The 23,249-nt window shown below is 33.0% G+C and overlaps 3 protein-coding genes across 3 annotated transcripts; 1 reads left to right on the top strand and 2 right to left on the bottom strand.

The window, feature by feature from the left end:
- Window positions 1-219: 219 nt before the first annotated feature.
- Window positions 220-1,785, bottom strand: LOC122580478 (F-box/kelch-repeat protein At5g43190). Its single transcript, XM_043752750.1, has one exon. The coding sequence runs from the start codon at window positions 1,709-1,711 to the stop codon at window positions 569-571; it is 1,143 nt and encodes a 380-aa protein (XP_043608685.1). The 5' UTR covers window positions 1,712-1,785; the 3' UTR covers window positions 220-568.
- A 9,681-nt stretch (window positions 1,786-11,466) lies between these two features.
- Window positions 11,467-17,998, top strand: LOC122580657 (A-kinase anchor protein 17B). The gene is made up of 5 exons (XM_043752927.1): window positions 11,467-11,994; window positions 14,096-14,237; window positions 16,286-16,445; window positions 16,625-16,816; window positions 17,773-17,998. Exons 1-5 carry the CDS (start codon window positions 11,511-11,513, stop codon window positions 17,776-17,778), a joined length of 984 nt encoding a protein of 327 aa, XP_043608862.1. The 5' UTR covers window positions 11,467-11,510; the 3' UTR covers window positions 17,779-17,998.
- Window positions 17,999-21,842: 3,844 nt separating this feature from the next.
- Window positions 21,843-22,899, bottom strand: LOC122580124. Its single transcript, XM_043752394.1, has one exon. It carries the CDS (start codon window positions 22,738-22,740, stop codon window positions 21,997-21,999), a length of 744 nt encoding a protein of 247 aa, XP_043608329.1. The 5' UTR covers window positions 22,741-22,899; the 3' UTR covers window positions 21,843-21,996.
- Between the last annotated feature and the right edge of the window lie 350 nt (window positions 22,900-23,249).

Here is a 23,249-nt window from a genome sequence, read left to right as displayed (position 1 = left end):
TAACAAAGTTACATTAATTGATCATGAAAAAATTGTATTATTTAGTTCCATTCTCATTTTGTATGATCAACTTTCATTCACATTCAATTTTGTCAAACTCATAATGCAAAAAATGGAAGAAAAAAAATGCTTAAATAACAAATTTAACAATGTCAATAGCAATCGACCAGTCAAAGGGATTTCAATATTTTATTACGCTTGTGACAAACACGCACCACATTCGAATCAATTCCACATATATATTTCCAAACTACTTTTCTACAGAAAGTAACTTAACCATTCTTTACACGTACTCAACACATAAAATTGAACTTATCCAACAAACCAAATACAAACCTCAATAAATTAACTATGGTACCACAAGCCAAATAAAAAAATAAATAAAAAGAAAGTGAAAAAAGATACATCGTACTAACCTTTGTACATGTTTCCAAGGACCGGGCTATGTACAATCTGATAAATTATAGTATCTTTATAAATCCTTAATATTTAAAAATAAATTAAAATCAACCAAAATACAACGCAGCAATACCAGGATCCAATCCTTGCGTCCTGAGTAACTTAATAATTAAACGAAACCATAGAGTTGAGGAACAAAAGAAAACCACTTGAAACCACAACTCCATTTATCAGGAATCGAAGGACATTTTGGCACCCAATACCAAGTCCTTCTCGACACTTTATAATACAAAACTTCAGGCCACGTATAACAACACACACAAATCATTCCTTGATGCCAAAAACAATAAACCCGTTCGTAATTATGGTAACAAACCGACCCAAATTTCCTACACATCAATTCGGGCACACTCTCAATTTCATTCCATTTCCTTTGATCATTATTTCCATCCAATTCCAATTCCCATATTTTCATACTTCTTGAAATCCCATTCCTTCCAATTCCTCCAAACATAAACAATCTATTCCCATTTATTCCATTACTTATTAATCTAACAAAAGTAACTTCTTCGGGCATATTTGCTTCACAAACCGCCCAAATTTTTGTACTTAAATCAAAACTAACAACTAAAAAAGGCTCACGAGTGGCAAAATACAAACATTCATTAAATAAAACCCCTTCTTGATGATAACTTTCTCCTAACAATTGATCAAACCCAGTATATTGACTCCATATACGTGTTCTAGAGTCGTAAACATACGAATGGTTTTTCGAGGATCCAGAAGATAAGCAAAAAAGTTTGTAACCATTATGGTTTGTAATTAAAGTTAGTCTTTCATAAATAAATGGATATTCAGGGAATTTAATGACTCTAGATGATCTAGCTAGAAGATTATGTATTAAAAATGCCGAGTTTGAAAAATCCGGGACAGCAGAAAAACAGAACAAAGATGTTGATGTTGAAACAAGTGGTGCGAAAGACAAGGTACGAGGCAAGGAAAGATTGGAATTACGCCAAGTATTTGAAACGGTGTCGTATAAATGGTAGTGAGGTGATTGAGGATGAGATAATAACAAGAATGAAGATAGAAATGAGTTTGAATGACAAGAGAGGAAAAGTGGTGAGAAAAGTAATGATCTAAAGTATTTACAAGTTGGTTGGAGTGATATGAATGTTTTTAGAGGTAAGAAAGAGAGGATTCGTTCGAGTAGTTCGACGGGGAGTTTTCGCCATATTTTACGGTCCATTTCCGGTGTGAGGGTGGCCGGAGATGTTGTTTTGTGATTGTTTTGGATGATAGCAAGTTTCATTTTGGAGTTGTAAGATGTTGAAAATTTGGATGTCTGTGTGTTAGATAAAGGAGGATGGGTATGGGTTGTTAATTTGTTAGTAGGGTAGGGAAAGAATTTAAGAAGTTAACTAAAGTCTTTTTAATATTTATAACCAATTTTTCTTATGTTATCTCATATATATTAAAAAAAAAAAAAAAAAAAAAAAAAACTAGGGGCGTAATAGATTTTATTTTCTTTCTTTATCATGTAGTCGTACTTTATTTCTAAGGTAATAATGCGGAGTAGATAGGAATTAATATTTTTAAATGGACTTTGGCTTGTAGATATATATAATTGAAAATGTACACATGAGTTACGATAAATATAATTAAATTTTCAAAGTTCAAGCTATGAGTACAAAGTAATACTCATAGCATGCAATGCGGTAGTGGTTGTGGCGGTGACGATGTAGTGATAGATGCGACTGTTGGTGGTAGATGAGATGTCGATTGGTGTAGATTATTGATATAAAGGATTAATGTAGATATATTAAAAGATAAATAATTAATAGTGTAACATAATTATTAATGTTAAGGATAGTGTAACTGAAAATATTTTAGTGTTAAATGAAATTATTACATATTTTAACGATGGTAAATGAAAATATTACATTGAAGACCATTTTAAAAATTTCCCTTCATATAAATTTCTCACATGTGGCGTATTTACTCTAATAAATAGTATGAATATGGAAGTATAGATAAGCATTTTTTATATTTTTCTTCAGTTGAAACAAAAATAATAAGGCGAAAAAGTGGAAGCCATGAATCATGAATGGTAGGAACTAATTAGATTTTCAAAGTTCAAACGATTAAATTCAAGCTAGGTATTTTCTCTGTCATTCCAAACTAATTATTTGGAAATTCAGGCGATTCGTGATGTATATATCACCTATGTCATACAATTCCACACTTCCTAAAACCACCTTTAATAAATAATATGATCAATCTATATATTCACTTTAATCCAGTGCCAACAATACGTCGAAGGTCTTATTGTAGATGGAAACCTATATATATAGAACAATATTTTCATTTCCATTTCTTTTTGTTCTTATATTTAAACTAGCACGGTATTCACACAAATCGACAATGCATGGTTGTAGAAGTGACGGTATGGTGGTGGAGGCGACGTCGAATGGTCTAAAAACTGATGTAAAAGTAATTGATGCGAAAAATTAATGAAGATATTTTAAATGATAAAAAATCAATAGTGTAATTTAAAAAGTATAAATGAAAATATTTTAAAAAGTGTTTGGTAGAAATAGGGGTTTGCTAAATACAGTCTTTAGGACTGTGTTTAAGGTGCATAAATTATTTGTACATTTACCATGAAAATCAAGATGTAGGCTTTTAATATGAAAAGTACAAATTATTTTATGCACGTTAAATTTGTATTTAGCATTTCCCATGATATTAATTTAACTATTGCAAATACATACATTATTAAAACATTAATGATCAACATTGATTACAATAAAGTACTTCTCATAAATGTTTGTCTTAAAAACATATAAAAGTTATTAAATGCAAGATGATAAAAATAACAAAATGACAAATAAGGATTTGCTTATAAAGTTCTATAACAAGGACTCATGCATAATCTCATCTGAATTGAAGTATTTCACAAACAAATAAAACTATAACTTACTTGCAAGATGTTTTTTTTTAAACTTTCAACTCTATTTATATTTATTGTTTTTCTTTCTGGTAATCATTTTAACTTTCTTCTTGTCATGTTCATTTATACTTGACCATATTAAAATGTCATTTTTATTTATTTATAGGTATAATGAACTGTCCTCAAGTTTCGCTCGCGGATGATCTTCCATGTAATAACGTCAAAGAGTGTATCTGGCTTCACTGCCCGCCACTCACACTTCCTTTCTGTATTAAACATCATTGTGTTTGTATAAATTTGAAAAATCTAGCACCTCCACAAACTACCAGTACAAGTCTTGATTGAGACATCAAAACTGATAAGTTGATTTATAATCTCTCTAAGTTTGTGTACTTGAATAATATTCTTCAATCAAATTATCCATTTTTATGCACTACTACTTTGCTATCCGTTTTCACCTATCATGTGACACGTTAAGTTAATTTATGTGAAGTGTAATGATTTGTATCATTTTCTCTTTTTGTGAATTTTAGCAATTAGCTCAAACTTATCATAAATAAGTGGTTTAAATTTCATATGATTAAAATTAACGTATCCATCTGACGTATATTCATACGACAAGTATTCATAGTTTAATAATCATATTAAACTATACTAGCATGATGTACGCGTAATGCGACGGCGGTGACGTCAATGTGGTGGTAACGGGTGACGGTGACGACGAGTAATGTAGGCGCGCTATTGATGTACATGTAATTAATATAATGGTTATCATAGTTATTTTAAATTTGAAGAACTGATGATGTATTTATTTCATTTAGGTAGAGATTTATTGTATTCAGAGGCGAAACCAGAATTTTATATTAGCGGGGGCTCAACAACTCTATACTACTCTAACAATATAACAAAGTCGGTTTCAAGGTCGTTTCTTCCTTTTTCGATACCTTGGACAATATATTCTCAAAATGCCCCTCAATTAATCTAATCAAACAACATACTCTTTTTAGGAATTTGCAATTAATTAAAACTTATCGACTCCTAACTTCTATTTATTAGACATCTAATGAATATTTGGTTTTTATTTCCTTCCAATTTTTAAAAGACTTGATCATTTAATTTTTAAATGCAAAAATTTAAAAATAAATATTTACTTTTATAAAATACAAGATTGATAATATTATCTTGATAAGATTATTATCAAAATCATTATTCACGTAACAATGAATCATGTAGAATGTTGTCAACAATGAAATCAATTTTGTGTAAATATATTATTTGTTTGAAATTACTTAAAATGAAAAAACTTCAAAGTTGGGTACTGATTTAAACTTTAGATAAAACTTAAAAGGGGTTTTATACAAAATGGGTCATAATAAATAATTAAATATGTCTAAAAAGGGAAAAAGCTGTCATCTTCTCCATAGTAATTACATACCTCCTGACCTCCATTGACGTCGATTCTTAACCTATATCTTTCTTTTATCCAACAATTAATTTAAATATAACATAAAGCAAAGATCATACAGTTTCAATACATTCCAGAATCGCAACTTAAATCTAGTATTTATTTTGATCTACTTAGATTTGGAGATTGGGGGTGGCTTGATTGGCAAAATATTGGAATTTCGAACCTTGTAACTGGAATTAATGGCTGGTTGGCGGGGGCTAAGCACCGGCCAGCCCCCCTGCTGCCTCCGCTACTGATTGTATTTATGGTGTGTTGTTTTTAATGGAGGGTATTTCTGATATTTCCTCTCTTATAATTTTGAATAAGGGCGTTTATTCATTTTAATAAGGAACATAGATATACATTAATTCTTAAGGTGTTAGAATTCAATGTTACGTGAAGTCGTGAAGTGGCACATTTTAGACCAACCTACTTTGTGCAAAAGACTTGTCCAGTACCCGTTTACCAAGCTTGTAAACTATTTTTAAATACCTGAATACAGAGTACCTGATATATATGGCCAGTCAGAATGTAGCCGCCTTTATCCAAAAATACATTTTAAATAGCTCTTTCAAGATTGAAAATATAATCGAGCTACGATAATGTTAATCCATCACCTTGAAAGGCTTGACCAACAACAACAACGGTACTCAATCCCAGTTTTTATGTCAGGGTATGGGAGAGGTATGATGTAGACAAACCTTACCCCTACACAAAGTTAGGAAGGTTACTTTCAAATCCACCGAGGTGGAAGAGACCTCCGGCCCGGGGTGAAAAAAAATAGGGTTAAATGTGCAAGACTTAACCGGGAATAATCTCGATCTCAAGCTCTCAATCCCAAGCTCGATCTCAGACTCCAGAAACAAAACTCAGATTGGACCTGAAAGTTTGTTACCGTTAGACAGTAGCGTATAATTTGCGGTTTGTAGTCAACTTTTATGATCAGTTCTAAGCATCATTTTATGGTGTTTAATAATAATAATGCTAATCTTTCAAAAACTTACAAAATAACTTGAAGGTGCTAGTTAACGAGTACCTATAATTTAAGAGACTCAAAATCAGAAAACTGTTCCCGTGTCTTTTTTTATTCATTAAGTGCTTAATGTATTAATGTTTGTATTTATTAAGTAATGTCTTGCAAAGACTTTATCATTATTCAACCAACTACATTGATGTTAATTTTGCTTCATTGACATGACTATTCCGAGTTTTCTCTCTAAAAGGAGAGTTTTTTTCCCCTCGAGATCTGAAATCGAGAGATTTTCTTTTGATGATCTCTTTTAAGTTTGGTTCGTCGAGAAAAATATTAAGAGTATAGTCTTAGGTTGAAGGTCCTTCTGTAACAGTTTCTTTAATTTTGAATAGAGGTAAGGTTGTCTATATCATACTCCCTAGTTCCCTTCCCCATATCAATTGCATACCATAATTGCATACCAAGGGTATCAGAGCAACCCTTGTGATTTTCGGGAGTGTATGGCGCACTTGCATGACTCAACGAAGACGTTGGGTTATGTTGAGGGGGTGTGAAAACAAACATCGCTGACATACAAAGGGGATCCTGGCTATAAATGACATCAATGATCTTACATGACACAACGCGTTTTGGGCGTATTGGCTATGGATGAGAGGAGAACTTCACAGTTAAGCGTGTTCGGACGGCAGCAATTCCATATGGGTGACCCTTATGGGAGTTAGCCTGAACAACCCGAAACAAAGCCGTGAGCTTGCGGGCAAAACGGATAATATTGTGTTGTGGTAAGGCGGGGTGTTACACCATCCCCCCATTTAAGTGATCTTGTGTTCAAGCCTTGGGGAGGACATAAGGAATTCCCTTTTTGAGGGCTTGGCTTGGGTTTACCCAGGTTCAAGTCTGAAGGGGCAAGGGTCTACCTCTATTAATCGTCGTGCCTTCGGGCGAACTAGTAGAGGGTTTTCCCACCATCGGGTATTTGAAATAGGCATTTCTACTTCAAGGGAGCTCTCTAGCGCACATCCAGTTTAGACAACGTATGCTAGACCTCTCGTTGTCTAATTGTGACACGAAGTTTTCATCAAAATTTACCTTTAAAAAAAAAGATAGGGATTTTATCCTAAACACAAGATATTGAGTTGAAAATTCGGTGAGGTTTTTTTTTAAGGGTTTAATTAAAGTGGATTTGCTCAAGGCGGACTCAATTAAAACAACACTTGTTAAACTTTTTGATATTCGTAAATAATTTATATTTAAAAATTCATTTATGAGATATATATACTCATATCACTTTGACAATTATTTAATGTTTTCATTAGATTTAATTTTTAATAATAATCATAATTAAAAATAATATAATAAGATAAATTCAAATATTTTTAACTACTATTTTAACTAATAGACTAGATGAATGCATATGTCATGCAACAGTGATAGAGGTCAGTGGCGTGCCTCAAAGGGGGAAAGGGGCTACTGCCCCCTTCAAATTTTAAATTTAGCTATGTATTTTTAAATTTTTCATGGGTTTTAAAACTTTTACTATAGGTTTTACCATTTTACGCCTTTTTATATTTATATTTTATTAATTTTTTAATTTTGCCCCCTCCGATGTTTTTTCCTGGTACCGCTTCTGATAGAGGTAGTAGCGAAATGTGTTGATGGCAACGACTGGTTATGGTGATGATAACAGCGAGTAGTATGATTATTGATGCATACAAAATTAAAAGTAGTTAGCGTAATTATTTTAGCGTTAATGAATGAATATTGTAACTTAATTTATTAAGTGTATTTTGGTGAACCTTGCTTGTTACTTGTTGCATGTGTTGATTGTAGCCTCTCTGCTAATATTTTAGATTAGCCCAAATGATGTAGCTTCAATTTCTGACCTCGATCTAATCTTTATATGTAAAATGTGTGCACTTTTGTTTCCTGATTGTATATGTATTTTTGTTCGATTGTATTCTAGACTCTCGTTAGTTTTTTTAGTCAATAACTAAAATCCTGCAGTTGAATATTAAAAGAAGAAAGATGTGATGATTATATAGGGCATACTAGAAAGATTGATTTATGATTTGTATTTTGGAAGAAAAGAAAATGGTCAATTTGTTTAAGAAAAAACTAGATTGGTTCCCGCGCAATGCAGCGGCGGATAACGGCGACGGTGATGATGTGGTTATTAGCGTAAAAGTAATTTCATTATGGTCGGAGATTTGATGAATTGTTGCACGGGATATGAGAGAAGAGAGGGAGGGGACGAATTTTAAGTTATGGTATTTGCTATATGTTTCTGTGTGAGGGCGAGATAACGATTGAATTTTTTTTAAGAGCATTTTAGTCACAGTTTATATAATAGAAATAAGAATGTATTAAGATAGAAGGTAAATGTGTCATTTCAAGTTCTTAAAATTAAGGAGGAGGATGAGGAGTTTGTTTTATAAAGGAGTATAGATATAAATAATTAATTTTGATCCATTAAAAGTAAAAGATGTATTTAACAACTTAACAAAATGACAAATTAAGGTACCAAAGAAAATTAATATGAATAAGATAATAGCAATAGCTATCAATGTATAAATTACTCGCTAATTATCTCCACCTTTAAATGACATTTGTGTTCCTCTTTAGCCATTCAAGCTGCATATAATTGAATGGTGTTATAATAAAATTAATTAAACAAAATGAAAGATCCAATAAGTGACGAATTGTTTTAAATCCGTCTATGGGGTTATCAATTACATTAATTTTTTAATGTTCCATATTCTTGGGAGCACCACAACGTGAAATGACTTGGGACCTAAACAAGGATATGACCATGTCTAGAAAAAACAAAGATAACCAAGAGATAGTAGAATAAAGATTTTGCTTATAGAACCTTACAGGCTATCCATAACATAAATAAAATAATGATACTTCATATAGAAAAAGCTAACTTTTAAATTTAACGACAAAAAAGTAAAAAATTATGTTATAATGTTACTCGTATTATTGACAGATTCCATGGATTAATAGACGAGGAAGAATGAACTACAACTGGATATTTTGGGAGTGGTCTTCAGAATATGGTCAGTTTGGTCAAAGTAGTAACATCTGCGTGGTCAAGGTTTTCTCGTCGTTTTAAAGTTATGGTGTGAGCTGTGAACTACACTTCTGTGAAGCACTCAACGTGGTACATGGTAGTAATAGTTTAAGAAAGAAGTTATTTTTCTGTAAGGCAAAAAGAAATTATTATTAATATAGATTAATTATACCTTTCATGAAGAAATGATCATGTGTGTTTATTAAGAAAAAGATGTCGTACTATCATCGTGGGGCATAAAAAAGTTACATTTAACCAACCATTTGACCGCTTATTACAGTTCTCCACATGGGGTCAATCAAAGTATGAGTATAATGACAAGTACAACCAATTTTATATCATATAATCATTAAACTTCATTTCTTAGAGGCTACCGCAGGACTCATCCCTCAAGTATTAGTCTCTGTCAGCATTACATCGGTAAAAAATACTCCAAGGATTAATCCTCCAAAAATGCATCCAATGCACCCATCCTTTAAAGACTAGTTTTGAACCCACTAATTTTTTTTCTTTTTCCTTGTATATTGGATTAAAATAAAAGAAAAAAGCAAAAAAAACTTACATGAACTCGGGATGTAGGAACGAGTGGGGCGGACGAGTGCGAAGGACGAGTGGAGGATTAGTCCCACCCAATGGTGTTCACTAGTCCCTCCACATCAGACGAGTAGGGACGAATCTCATTGGGTAGCCTCTTATAGTCTTATGCAACTAATACAGATGAGGAAATGATTAATTTTTCTAACCAAATAGCCTAATTATCCTTCTAACAATAAGATGATGACAGTACATGTGAAAAAATCAGGGGATAAGATTAAAAAGGAGAATTAATGGATACCACATGTCACCTTCTTAATGTATATTGAGGATTATTATGCTATTTTGTTAGGAGGATTTATCATTTTTCATATGGATACTGTCATATTGGCCGTTGTCATTTCCAACATGTTAGCCGTATCTTCTTGTTATAAACTGATATTTACAACTATTTTTTTTACTACAAATAACTTATAAGATAAAAGTTTTTTTTTTTCCAGTATAGTTTATTGTACTTTTTAAAGGTTTCTTGGGTCATTAAAACTTTTGAGGGGCGACCATTCTCTTTGTTACCTAAACAGTAAAAAACGTTTTTTGGCTACAAATGGCCATGAACTTATGAAGGACACGTTTTAGAGATTTATGAATTCGAAATACAAATAAAAATTGGATAATCTGGAAAATGTTCCAAGCAATAAACCCTGTAAGTCATAATGAAAACATTCGTTATAAACATTAAATATAATACCAAATTTCTATACATGAATGAAAAATGTGAAGTATTAAGTATTAACCCATAAACCTAGTAATTGAACTATTTGAAAACTAGACTCGTTGGGCTTAATTTAGATCTCCATAAACTTGAAAAATATCAAATAATCATTTAAAGGTCAGACTCATTTGGGCTCCAACTTGGGCCTTGTTTATTCTAGTTGAGCAGTCACTCAGTTGTTAGTTATTACGAGTACTTATTCGTTATTACCGAGCCTATCAACAGTTCAATACTATACGGCTATAACCAGGAATCGTCATACGAGTATAAGACTCATAAGCCATAAGCCCATACGGGTTTTAGGCTTAGCTACTATATAATAAAATTAAAAAAAATAGTTGAGGTAGCTAGCGGCGTCGCAATGTTGTAAGATGAAACATGTCTCAATCTCGTAATTTTTAGTATTTTACTATACAATCCGGGAACGACTACACGTAGATATTAGTCCTGATCCAATTTAAAATTCATTACCACGGTATCGAGATGAAGATGGTCTCATGGCGGGATCAAAACTTGTAAAGTTTTGTTTATCTCTAAAGAGCATTGATTATGCTACAAGTATATTTATATTTTGTCAAAACAAGTCAATGTAGGCCTTATTAGTTATTACTAATGTCTAAATGTTACCAACACCAAGCTTAAGAAGTATCACGACATAAGTTGATGATAGGCTAGTCTTTCAGGTTGCCGATCTAGTTTATTAAATATACAAAACTCCATTAATAAAATAATTATAAAAAAAATTGGCTTATAACAAATAAAAAAAAATTACATGAAAAAAGTCAATAAAAAAAGTCAATAATATTAGAAAATAAAATAGACCAAAATGCGAAACACTCTTTAATTAAGGAAAATGATTGATGTGTTTAAAATATATGTTTAAAATTATGCTTAATGAAAAAAGATTGACACATAACAAATTCAATGATAAAGATTATAAAAGGAAAAACGTGTCAAAACTTAAATGCATTATTTATCATTCTATTAATTAATAATATCTATACTATCTTATAATAATTATCACTTTCCCTATCATAAAAGTGTTAGATGAAAAATTATCATTTTACCTTTTATAAATTAATTTACATCATTAATACTTTATCTTCTAAATTATATCTACTCTCACTTTACATCAATTACATTTACACAAATTACTTATAGAGTTGTACACACCATGAATAACACCACCACGACCACCGTTACCACCGCCAATCATCATCACCAAACCGCCGCTGTATCATGCGGGTATAATGCTAGTCTTTACTTGAAAAAAAGGGGATCGCCTCTAAAAAAAAGTAAAAACCCATCTAATAAAACAAGACCACATCAAATTCGGTTCCTGATCATCAAACAAAAACAATGAGCAACAACATTAAACCAACCGAAACCCTAAGCCTAGAATCGGGTCTATCATTGGCACCCAGGTTCAAACTAAACCTAACCATCCACCGGTCCGACGCAACAGTCAAACCACTAGACGAATGGCAGCTCAAAACCTCACTAACCACTTTCATCAAGTCATCTTTTTCAGTCACTATTCAGGAACAAGATCTTATTATACGTAAATACAAAGATGTTAAGAAGCGAAAGAGAGATGACCCAGTTGCACGTGGGTGTGTTTTTTTTCGTGAGCTGGGTTTTTTGAGTGGAAATAATGGTGGTGATGAGGAAAAGAAGGTAAGTGAGTGGAAGAAAAAAGTGGTTGAGAAAATGGATGGAATTGAGTTGAGTTTGGTTGGTGTTAAGTTTAAGTTGAGCGTCGAGGTTCCGAAATCGGATGATTTCGATGCAATGAGGAAGGAGTGGGAAGAGGGTGAGAATGCACTTAGTGGTGGTGATAGAGGTTTGTTATTTTTTTAAAAAAATTTGTTAAATTGTATAAATGTTGTTGTTAGTTGCTTTAATTGCTTTGATATTAACTTGAGATAGGAAAACGAGTACTCCCTGCGTCCCAATATAAGTAAATGAGAAAACAGAAAAGGTTTTTGATTTTCTAGTTTAGGTTATAGGCGGCGTAATTGAGGTATCCTTGTGACAGTTTAGATACGTTTTCCTTGGCAACCTCCAAGATTTATATGTGGTAAGGTTCGAGCCTGAGATGTTGATCAGAAGTGAGGACTTAAGGTTCTACGTCCCAATTTTTTAGTATCAGTGTATCACATTCAGTTTGTTGTTAATCTAGTATCCGCTTTCAAAATTGACTTATTGATTTCTTCCATTGTATCCTTAATACACCAAAGTTAGATTCCTCGATATTTATGCAAAAAGTAAGGGTAAAACTAAACTGTCATTTAGCTATTTATATTCGATGTAACGATTTTGCATTCCTCAGGTTGTGTGTTTTTTGTCATTTAATATGGGACGTGGGGTATATCATTACTGAACTGGAAATGATAATGTTGTAAAAATTGTTTGACTTGGGCGATTAATCGTCCCGGGGGGGGGGGGGGGGGTCGTAACTTGGGGTGGCTGATTAGATTATGACCAAATCAGACTAAACCATTGGTCAATGGCGGTCAACAGTGATCAAAAGAAAAAAAGCACCCCTTCTGATATAAGCAGAAGGGTATTTAGATGAAACACCAATTAAGCTTTTTGATATAAGCAGTAGCGGTGTTCTAGACACATACTCTGTATGTCATTGAACATATAATATTAAAGATAGTAAGTCATGATCAAATACCTCTGGTTGGGTTGGGTGTAGGCAATTAGGCATTAGGTTTTTAGCAATGAAATTAGCTATCTTTTCATTTTTTGGTTATCGCAGTTTGTATTCAGAGCAATATATGATGGTTGGTAAACGCTTTCTTGTTGCAATAATGCATTACTAGCATTCTTACAGCTTTTTTAAGTACATAACTATTAACCCTATATAGTATATTCGATAAGGTAAACCCCATTATACTGCTGATATCCTTCAGTAACCTCGGTACTTGAGTAGCTTTAATAGAGCACAGTCTGATAATAACCTAACAATTGAGATTTTGCACTCTAGTGGATGAGGTTGGGTTTATTTGCTTTTGGGTGGAAGTTTTGGATCATAGAGGAGAGATAGTCCAGATCATCTGAAGTTAATAAGTAGCCAGTTTTTTAATGCCAGGAATGGAAAGTTGTGTTATGCAAGGCACTAATTGATTGAGGTGAATATTTGTAGAACCTAGGATCCAATTCATACGACTTGCAAACAGTTCATAAGCAGACATAGCCAATTGTCATAAAGGAAGGTTATGGTTCTAGATATAACAACTAAACGAGTCCTAGTTTCCAGTAGGAGAAGAAAGCCTTATGCAAATTTGAGACAATATGGAAATGAGTTCAAAGTCTAGTTGAAGCTCGTTTATTAATTAGAAGATCGACATGAATGGCACTAAGGCTGTCGTGGTTTTCTGTTTTCATTTTTAACCCTACATAGAGATGTACTTTGCATCCGGGGAACCAAAAAAGAAAAGAAAAATCCTTCAGTGGTTTTGGTAAATCCAATTAGTGTTTGGCTGATGCTTTGATTGTCGAACATTCAGAGTAACACACATTGGCATAAGCAATTAATTAATCTACTTACTAAAATCAGACTATATTAATCTAAAGTGAAGATTCAGTTTTGTGATATCTATCTATATCTATACTATATTATAAAGCAAATAACATTTTGTTGAATTTTAAGTTTCAACAATTTATCAAAACCACATAACATCAATAACCTACACTACTCGCTGCCGCCGCTACCGCTGCGCGCCACCATCACCCGTCACTGCCACTACCGCCGCAGCCATTACACCGCCGCATCGCATGGGTACCCTTCTAGTAATTCATAGCAGTGCTTGTTTATGTAGTGTATTGTTTTATGTTTGAAGTATTTAGGTTAATTCCTATATTTTGTTGTGTGATGAAGTAAATATACCATTTTAAAGTAGTACTGCTATGGCAATTTATGTTTTTATGAACAGGATATTCAAGGGGTAGAAAACGGGAACCTGACACAATTGTGCTAAGAGGTGTTCCATCACGTTGGTTTGCGGAGACAAGGGTTTCATCTAAACCTTCAATGTTGGTTACTCATACAATATTTTCTGCTTTAGGAAAGATAAGGTATGCATGCCCCTTAGTTGCCTTCTCTTATATATATATATATAGGGTAGAGATCCTGAAAGAAGGTGTCTTAGGGAGAGAAGAGAGAGAAGGTCCTATAGGCCAATTAGAACGCGACATGTGTCAAAATGAAAAAAAATGCGCGGTGGCATTTTGGTAAATAAATCAAACTTTTTTGAAGCTTGGTCAGCCTGGGTTCTGGGTCAGCTTGGTAGGTCAGCTTGGTTTGGTCAGCTTGGGTTGTGGGTTAGCTTGGTTGGTCAGCTTGGGTTCCGATCAGTTTTGTTGGTCAGCATGATCAGTTTGGTTAGCTTGGGGTGAGGTTCGGTTAGATTGGGGTTGGGTCAGCTTGGGGTCATGTTGGGTCAACTTGGGGTTGGGTTGGGTCAGCTTGGTTAGCTTGGGTTGGGTCAACTTGACACAATCTACACAAATGTAGATTATGGGTTTTGGGTCAGCTTGGGGTCAGGTTGGGTCAGCTTGGGGTCAGGTTCAGCTTGGGTCAGGTTGACACAATTTACACAAATGTAGATTAATCTACACAAATGTAGATTATGGGTTTTGGTCAGCTTGGGGTCAGGTTGGGTCAGCTTGGGGTCAGGTTGGGTCAGCTTGGGGTTGGGTTGGGTCAGCTTGGGGTCTGGTTCAGGTTGGGTCAACTTGGTTAGCTTGGGTTGGGTCAGCTTGACACAATCTACACAAATGTAGATTATGGGTTTTGGGTCAGCTTGGGGTCGGGTTGGGTCAGCTTGGGGTTGGGTTGGGTCAGCTTGGGTTGGGTTGGCTTGACACAAAACTACACATAATCTACACAAATGTAGATCCCAAGCTGACCCAGATTCCAGGCTGACCAAGCTGACCCAACCAAGCTGACAGACCAAGCTGATCATAACCAAAGCTGACCCAGACCCAAGCTGACCCAGAACCAGGCTGACAAAAGTTTGATATATTTACAAAAAGGCCACCACGTTTTTTTTTTAAATCCACATGTCACGTTCTGATTGGTTCATAAGACCTTCTCTCCCTAAGACACCTTCTTATTTGATCTCTCTCCTATATATATATATGGTGAGATATTTTGAGACTACATTTTATTTTAGGACCAACTAGGACCATTGATTTTTGTACACCATCATCATCTACTACGATATACAAGACTTTTTTGTAAAAACACTAAGACTTTCCGGCGACGGGCCCACCAGGAAATCATGTGTAAGTTAACTTACACATGTGTAAGTTACTTACACATGTGTAAGTTACTTACACATGATTTTCCGGTACATATGTAAGTTAACTTACACATGATTTTTCTGTGGGCCCGTCGCTGGAAAGTCTTAGTGTTTTTACAAAAAAGTCTTGTATATCGTAGTAGATGATGATGGTGGTGTGTAAGTTACGAAAATCAATGGTCCTTTTTTGGACTTTTTTTAGTTGGTCTCAAATTATCTTTCCCCTACACACATATATATATATATATATATTGGGTAACACTCCGGTGAGAACACTTTTAAAATAAGAACGGTGAGAACACTTAAAAACATCATTTTGATGCATTAAAAGTCCATAAAACTAACATAGTGCTTAACTAATTATCATTATTTAAGTGTTTAACAACACATTGATCCGTCAAAATCGAAAAAATCACGTTTTTTGTTCTGTGCATCCATCTTGGATGCATATTTATCAAAATGATGCATCCAACAAAAAACGTGATTTTTTCGAGTTTGACGGATCAATGTGTTGTTAAACACTTAAATAATGATAATTAGTTAAACACTATATCAGTTTTATGGACTTTTAATGCATCAAAATGTAGTTTTTAAGTGTTCTCATTTTAAGTTGGTTCTCATTTGATTGTCACCCTATATATATTTATCTGTTGGTTTCCATTAATTTTGTACTCTTGTTGTATTTTAGTCCCAACAAATGCGAAGTATTGATATTTTCCTTTTGAGTTCTTCAAATGACTTAATCAATGATACTTGAAGAATTCGCCAACTTGTGTGCTAATGTATGTGATTTACTGTTTTGACAAAATTTCTGAACAGAAATCTTGATGTTTCCGAAGATGATGGCATTGGTAAAGATGCCGATGAAGAAGCAGAAGATATAGTTCCTGGCCTCCAATGTAAGATTGTGGTTCGGTTTGAGGACCATAAGGAGTTTTCTAAGGCCTTAAAAGTGTTATGTGGGAGGTCATTACAAAAGGTAATTATGCATTTCGAAGTTACTTTAACTACTATTTATATTTTTATTTTTTATGAGACTGTTTATTTTCTTAATGATTATTATACGGTATTTGTTTTAAGCATATGTAATTTTTCTTTTTAATAATAATAATAATAACCATGCGACTGATGAGTTGTTTTGTAATTTCTTGATTACAGGAAGGATCACGTTTAAAGGCTGATTATGAGGTCAGTTGGGATAAGGACGGTATATTTAGTAGACGTCTAATTGAAGAAAATAGTAGGTCAATACCAAAAGTAGCAACTGGTGGTTATAGAAGCGAAGTTGGTAGATATGAGTCACGTGCGCCTCGTTTTTCTGAAAGTAACGCACGGTCAAAGAGGTTTAAGGTATGAAGCTAAATACCCATCTCATTGATAACAAAAAATCAATAAAATGTCAAATGCTTTCTACAATTTAAGCATGCTTTCTAACAATATGGCAATATACATGCATTCTGTTATTTGCTGTTCTTTAAGCTATACTCTGATGTTATCATGTGCAGAGTCAAATGGGGTTACAAAAAATTTGCCTAGTGAAAATCTAACTGTCAACCAAACCAAAACAAAAGAAGCCAACCAAGCTAATAGTCCAATGTTGATCGTATTTAGATAGATAAGCTTTACAATCTGCATTTTGTGGTTCTTTTTTTGATTTGGTACTTGAAAAAATATCATTGGCTAACAATCAATACATGCAAATCCACACAAATTTCATACCAAAAGTAAAATATAGTATTTAGTATTTTTCTTGGCATGTAAGCGTTTCATAATGAACCGATTCAGGGTATTCCAACCTTTTTACGAAATACAAACATGGTTTTCTTGTGTTGAAATCCCATAGTGCACAATAAATTTTCTTTGTTCCCTTTTAAGTTGATACAAACGTAAATGTCAATCCTTTTGGAATTTGGATCGGCGAATTAATGAGGACATATTATTGATCTATATAGATTCAACGAATTTATAAACTTTTATTAGTTAACCGCTACTGAGGCTAATCAAAATGCACTTAGGTTCATGGTTTCTCTGAAATTTAGGTTGACTGCATCTTTTTGGGCATGCATGTCCATGTTTTGAGACTCGAGAGGATCAAGCATGATGATATCACCATATTGAGAAGTCAATTAGGCATTCATAATTTACCTTCCAAAAATAATGAGGAAAACTTAGGCATTCATAATAGTTTTATCTGATGTACTCTGCTTGTTCTTTCCTTGCTTTCTTATCTCAATTAATTACTTTTTGGTTGGAGAAACTCTTGTTCTGCTCTGTAGTGAACATACAATGTTTTATCCTAAATGCAGGAATGACAATGAAGGGCACAAACATAAGCTTGGTTGCATACTGCAGTTTGGTGACAGCTGCTTTTGTGTATTTACACCATATGTAATCATTGATGTAACGATTGTCGGCATATCTTTGACTTTTTTCGAGATTTGCTAATTTTTTTCGAGATATCAGAACAAATGTAAAGCATTCAATTCCATCTAGTAACCTTTCACCTGCCTTTTCAAGGCAAGCAATGCTAAATCATTGGTGGTTCTTGGGAGTTCCTTGTTTTGGCAGTACACTAGTAGTGAAAAGTTTACTTGAAATTATTTGATAGGAAACACAGGGCCATTTAGTTGTGGAGCTCAATCGCTCATGGGTAGTGCGAAATAGACATAATAAATATTAAATAATAGTATAATACGCATTGTTTAACAAAAGCATTGGTGCACAAAAAGGACCTATGACCACTTGTTTAGCAAAATCATTTATGTACAAAAAGGACTGTAGGCCCAATAAGAATATTATCCTCATATATGTGATGTGTCCAACAAAAAAAAAAAACAAACATTTTCTTATAGTTTGTTTTTACATAATTTTGTTAATATTATAGTTTTGTTAACGTTCATCTTCACCATACCGGTGTGATCCTTCATTTTTTTTTTCTTTTCTGAATAGCAAATTACAATTATCCGTATAATCTTAATCGAACTCTTGAAAATCTTGAAATTTTGTTTGTTTCAACAATTACCAAAATGTTTCGAATTCTAGTTGCAAGGCGAAAAAATTGCATTGTTTGCATAGTATTTAACTTGATAAAAGTTTTTACACCAGTGTATTATAGTGTTTTGTGATGAATATTGATAAATCAGTTATCCCTTTTTACAAAATGCATAATCGATCTATGTACAGATCCATGTATATGTTGGCCTTTCATATATCTAGGACTAAAAACCTTATATTTAACTGTTTAATTCTTGACATTAATATGGTTGTATGCCTTAGTTAGTTTGTCCTTAAAATTATGTGTTAGGCCTATGCATTTGTATTGACATACACGCAACACGCTCGATTCAGATGGTAAAATAAAATTTTAAATCATGTTTCACTATCATAACTTTAAATTTTAAGGTTATAACTTTACCAATAGCAAAATAGAATTATTAGATATTAACCAATACTTTTGTTACATGTTTCTCAATAATATCATGCCGAACAAATACATGTAATGAATCATGCTTAGATTCCATTTATCTATGTATAAAAAACTAATATATATATATATATATATATATATATATATATATATATATTATATAGCTAATATGTAAATCATACAGATATTCACATTAAATTATTATAATATATGAAGTTAGTCTTCTATGGAAAACTGAATTGTGATAAGTTTCTGTTTCTAGATTAAAGTGATGATATTTGACGTGACAGACTATTTCTTTCTAGAACACCGAGGTTATAAAGTTTCTTGTAGACATATACTCAAAAACATCAAGATGTATTAGATTAATTAGTTGGACAATAGGATATACAAATGATAACAAAGTGATTGATGGTTAGAAAAGTATTATAATCCTATCCACTATCCTTGATGCATTTACGGCAAGCTGCGATATGAACAAACATTATGTAGACATAATTATAAGTAATTAATGTCTCACAAGGTAGCATGTGATTATATTATATCTACTTATAAAAACAATTTACTACCCACATTTTCAGTTTAATATATATATTTCCTTTTTCTTTAAGTAAAGACTAAAGATCGATAACACAGCCATATAAGTTGCATAGTTTATATACAGGATCGGTTATACATCGACAAGGTTTTGATTTATATATTACAAAAAGCAATTAAGATGCTATATCTACAAGTGACTTGTAAAGAAACCAACTACTATTTATTAATAATTAACATATGTCTTACGTGCTACTCTCATGTTTGTAGCCCAACGTGTTAATGGTAGAATTTGAGATGATTCACTTTAGTTTGAGTTCAATTTTTCATATCTGTGGAATAGACTAATAAGAGAATTTTTTAGATTTTAAAGTTTCATTCTAAATATACGAGTCATCTAAATATATATGTAAACTAAAATGTCGTTAAAGAAAAAAAAAAAGAAAAAAAACATCTTAATGGGAGGATACGATTTCATTATAAGATTTTGGGTTTAAATTTCACAATTAGGTGATCATCTTTTTTAAAAAAACGAGAAAGGTATCCGAGCGTTGCGGCGATGGCCGTGATTTAATGGCGGCAGCGGTGACGGGTGGTAGTGGCAGTGAGCGGCGGTAGTGGCGGTGGTGGAGGTGGAGATTGGTGGTGGTGGTGGTGGCATCGGTGAGTAGTTGAAGTTATTGATGTAATGTGGCTAAGATGTATGATACGTGATACGCCATGCATTAAAATGTATACATTGTTTAAAATTAAAAGTGAATTTGTTTTATAATATAATATAAATATGAGTTTATTTGTTATTAAAATATGATACAGTGATATTCAAATGGTTCGTAGTAATCTAACTTGGCCGAATGGCCGTCAAAAAAAATTTGTTACACATAGAATATTGTATGTGAAGATGTTGGTGATGTGATGTGAACTATTAAATGCATCATGTATTGTATTAATTAAAAGAATTCGAAAATGAGATATCAAAGATATTAGTTGTTATATTAGTTGTTAGTTGTTTATCTATACTCCCTTAATAAGTAAATTACCCCACCCCTCTTTTAACATCTCTACCTTTAAAATGTCTTTGATGCCCTCCTAATTTACACTACCCTATTTTTTTCTTCATCACGCTCATTACACACACATACGTTCATTCGATTTCCGATTTTCTCTCCCTCCCCCCTTCTCTGATTTTCTCCCCCCATAAACACCATCCACCACCGCCCCAAATACCACCATCCACCGCCGCAATCCATCTTCTATGTACGCTATCCCCCCATAAACACCATCCACCACCACCCCAAAAACCACCATCAAACCACCATCCACCGCAGCCGGCTTATTTTTTTTTCTTTTTCATCGCCGCCGCCTCACAAACCACCATCAAACCACCGGCGTTTTTTTCTTATTCCCCGCTGCATCGCGCGGGTACAACGCTAGTATCGGTATACATGTCCTCAGCATTCTCGTCATTCTTCTTCAATTTTGTTTGATCTTTTTTTTTCTTTTATATTATACGTATTATAAGGGGGTGTTTGATACAATGTAATGAAAATGATGGAAAGAGAATGAGAAATACTTCTTTTGTTTGGTTACAATAGAGAATGGAAAAGAGAATAGAGAAGTGAGAATCGATTTCATTCTCTCAATTCTCTATAAAATGTAGAGAATGGATAGGAATGAAATTTTTTTTTATTTTTTATTTTGGTTTTAGTGATGCTATTTATTAAATTTAATTTATTATTTGAAATTTTGTATTTTTTATATATTCATTCTCTGCTTGTACCAAACGACGGAATCCATTTTCTTTCTAAATACTCATTCTCTTTCCCACTATATTCATTCTTTATTATGTTTTCATTCTCTTTGATTCAGTCCTACCAAATACCCCCTAAAGTCTTCTTGATATTAACATATTATTGCAAGATTTACAAGTCATCTTTATTTACAAAAAACTTTCCGTTGATTTTACTGTCATTAAGATAATCTTGAAGTGTATATAATTGACATGCCATAACCAAACACGTAAATCCAGGTGTGGATTCCCTCAAGTTACTACTAACTTGAGGAGTAAAGTTAAGAAGATCATGACCCATAAATTAATTAAATCAAGGGTCAAGATTTAATATTTATATTTTAATCTTAATTTTTAACTTTGAATCAAAGGTCAACTTTACCCCTTAAAAAGATCCTCTCAACTTTACCCCTTAATTTGTGATAACTTGAGGGGATCTCTGCCCGAAATCCACCATCAAGTCTTAGATATTTTTTTTAACAGTGCAAAGCCATAAAATATAATAACAATATTAACATTTTTTTTTTCATTACAAGAACGAGTTAAACATTTGTAGGAAAATTGTTCAAGCGACATTGACGTCCCAACGCACTTACTTCCAATATTCAAAAATGTACCCAAAATAATAAACAAATAAACTAAAATATGTACATGGATCCATCGTCCATATCGTTCAAAATTGGCAACAAAAGATTCAAAAAAAAAAAAAAAATCAAGAAGAAACACATGTTAATTAAGTTAATCTTGGATCTCAATCGAACAAATTTTCAAAATTCATCAACTAATTAACCCATTATTGTTAAGAACACTTCTTGGAGACGTAACGATCTTCTCGCTAGCTTTTCTCGAGTACTCTTTCTTCATATTTTTCTTCGGTTTTTTCATGTTATCGGATCTCTCGTTAATCATGGGCACTAGATACCATCCTAAAGAAGTGCACAAAATCGCGACAGACCGTCCAAAAAAAATCAAAAACACCAAAACCAAAATCACGAAAAGAGGTAAACTATACCAAGGCTTCCACCATTCACCAAACTTCTTACTCAATTGATCAACACTATACCAAGATTTTCCTTGTTGCATTATTACCATATCTCTAGACGTGTTCCTAGCTTCACCGTGATGTTTAGGAGGTAATATAGACAATTTCGTGTTTTCTAGCTTAATGTTGTGATCTTTGTCTTGCTTTTTTTGATCTTTGTCTTGCTTTTTTTGATTTTTGACCTTGACAATAATTGGTTTTACATCACTAGAACTTGAATACACAAACCGAACTAATGATATATCTTCGGACCCTTTTTGTGTATAAATCTTTTGTCTCTTCCCATCAAGATCCGCCAAAAGAGCTTCAAATTTATCTAGCCCACGGTTCGAATACGGGTTCTTATTGTTTTCCTTGTTGCTTCTACTACAAAAGCTATGTCTTCTTGTTGGTTTTCTTTGAGGAGTTGATGGAACTGAAAAAAATACTTCAAAATCGTCTTCTTCTTGGTTGGCATGAGATCCACATATGAAAGCCATATGTCGTTTTTAATTTGTTTTTGGAAATTAAGGTAGTTATGAATGGTTTTAATTTTGATAAACTTGGAAAGAAATGAAGGATAAAATGAAGGTTTTGTGTGAAAGATTTGGTTCAACTGCTAAATATTCAATGGAATGTAGTTTGTAATTTATAGATGATGTGAAAGTGGAGAACAAAGAGTTGATATAGGAAGGTTCTAAATTGGCATATTGACTTCTTGGAGAAGAGGTAAAGGAATGTGAGTATTGAATAATTGGGATGTTCTATAAAATATTTAAACATGGGTGTCCCACATGGGTATTGTTAAGACTTTGATGAAGTCAAGTTCTTTGAAAGAAAATTTACATAAATCGCCCTTTAGTAAGAATATACTCATATTTAGGAGATCATGGAAACATTTTTTTTGTAATTGTCAAGTATGCCTAATTGTACATGCTTTATAGACGAAAAAAATAAGGGAATCTTGATTATCTTGATTTAACTTGGAGATATATTATCAAATGATGTG

Source organism: Erigeron canadensis, chromosome 8 (genome assembly GCF_010389155.1).
Source record: "Erigeron canadensis isolate Cc75 chromosome 8, C_canadensis_v1, whole genome shotgun sequence".
NCBI classification, from domain to species: domain Eukaryota; kingdom Viridiplantae; phylum Streptophyta; class Magnoliopsida; order Asterales; family Asteraceae; genus Erigeron; species Erigeron canadensis.
The sequence above is the reverse complement of the archived record's forward strand: the minus strand, read 5'-3'. Positions and strand labels throughout refer to the sequence as shown.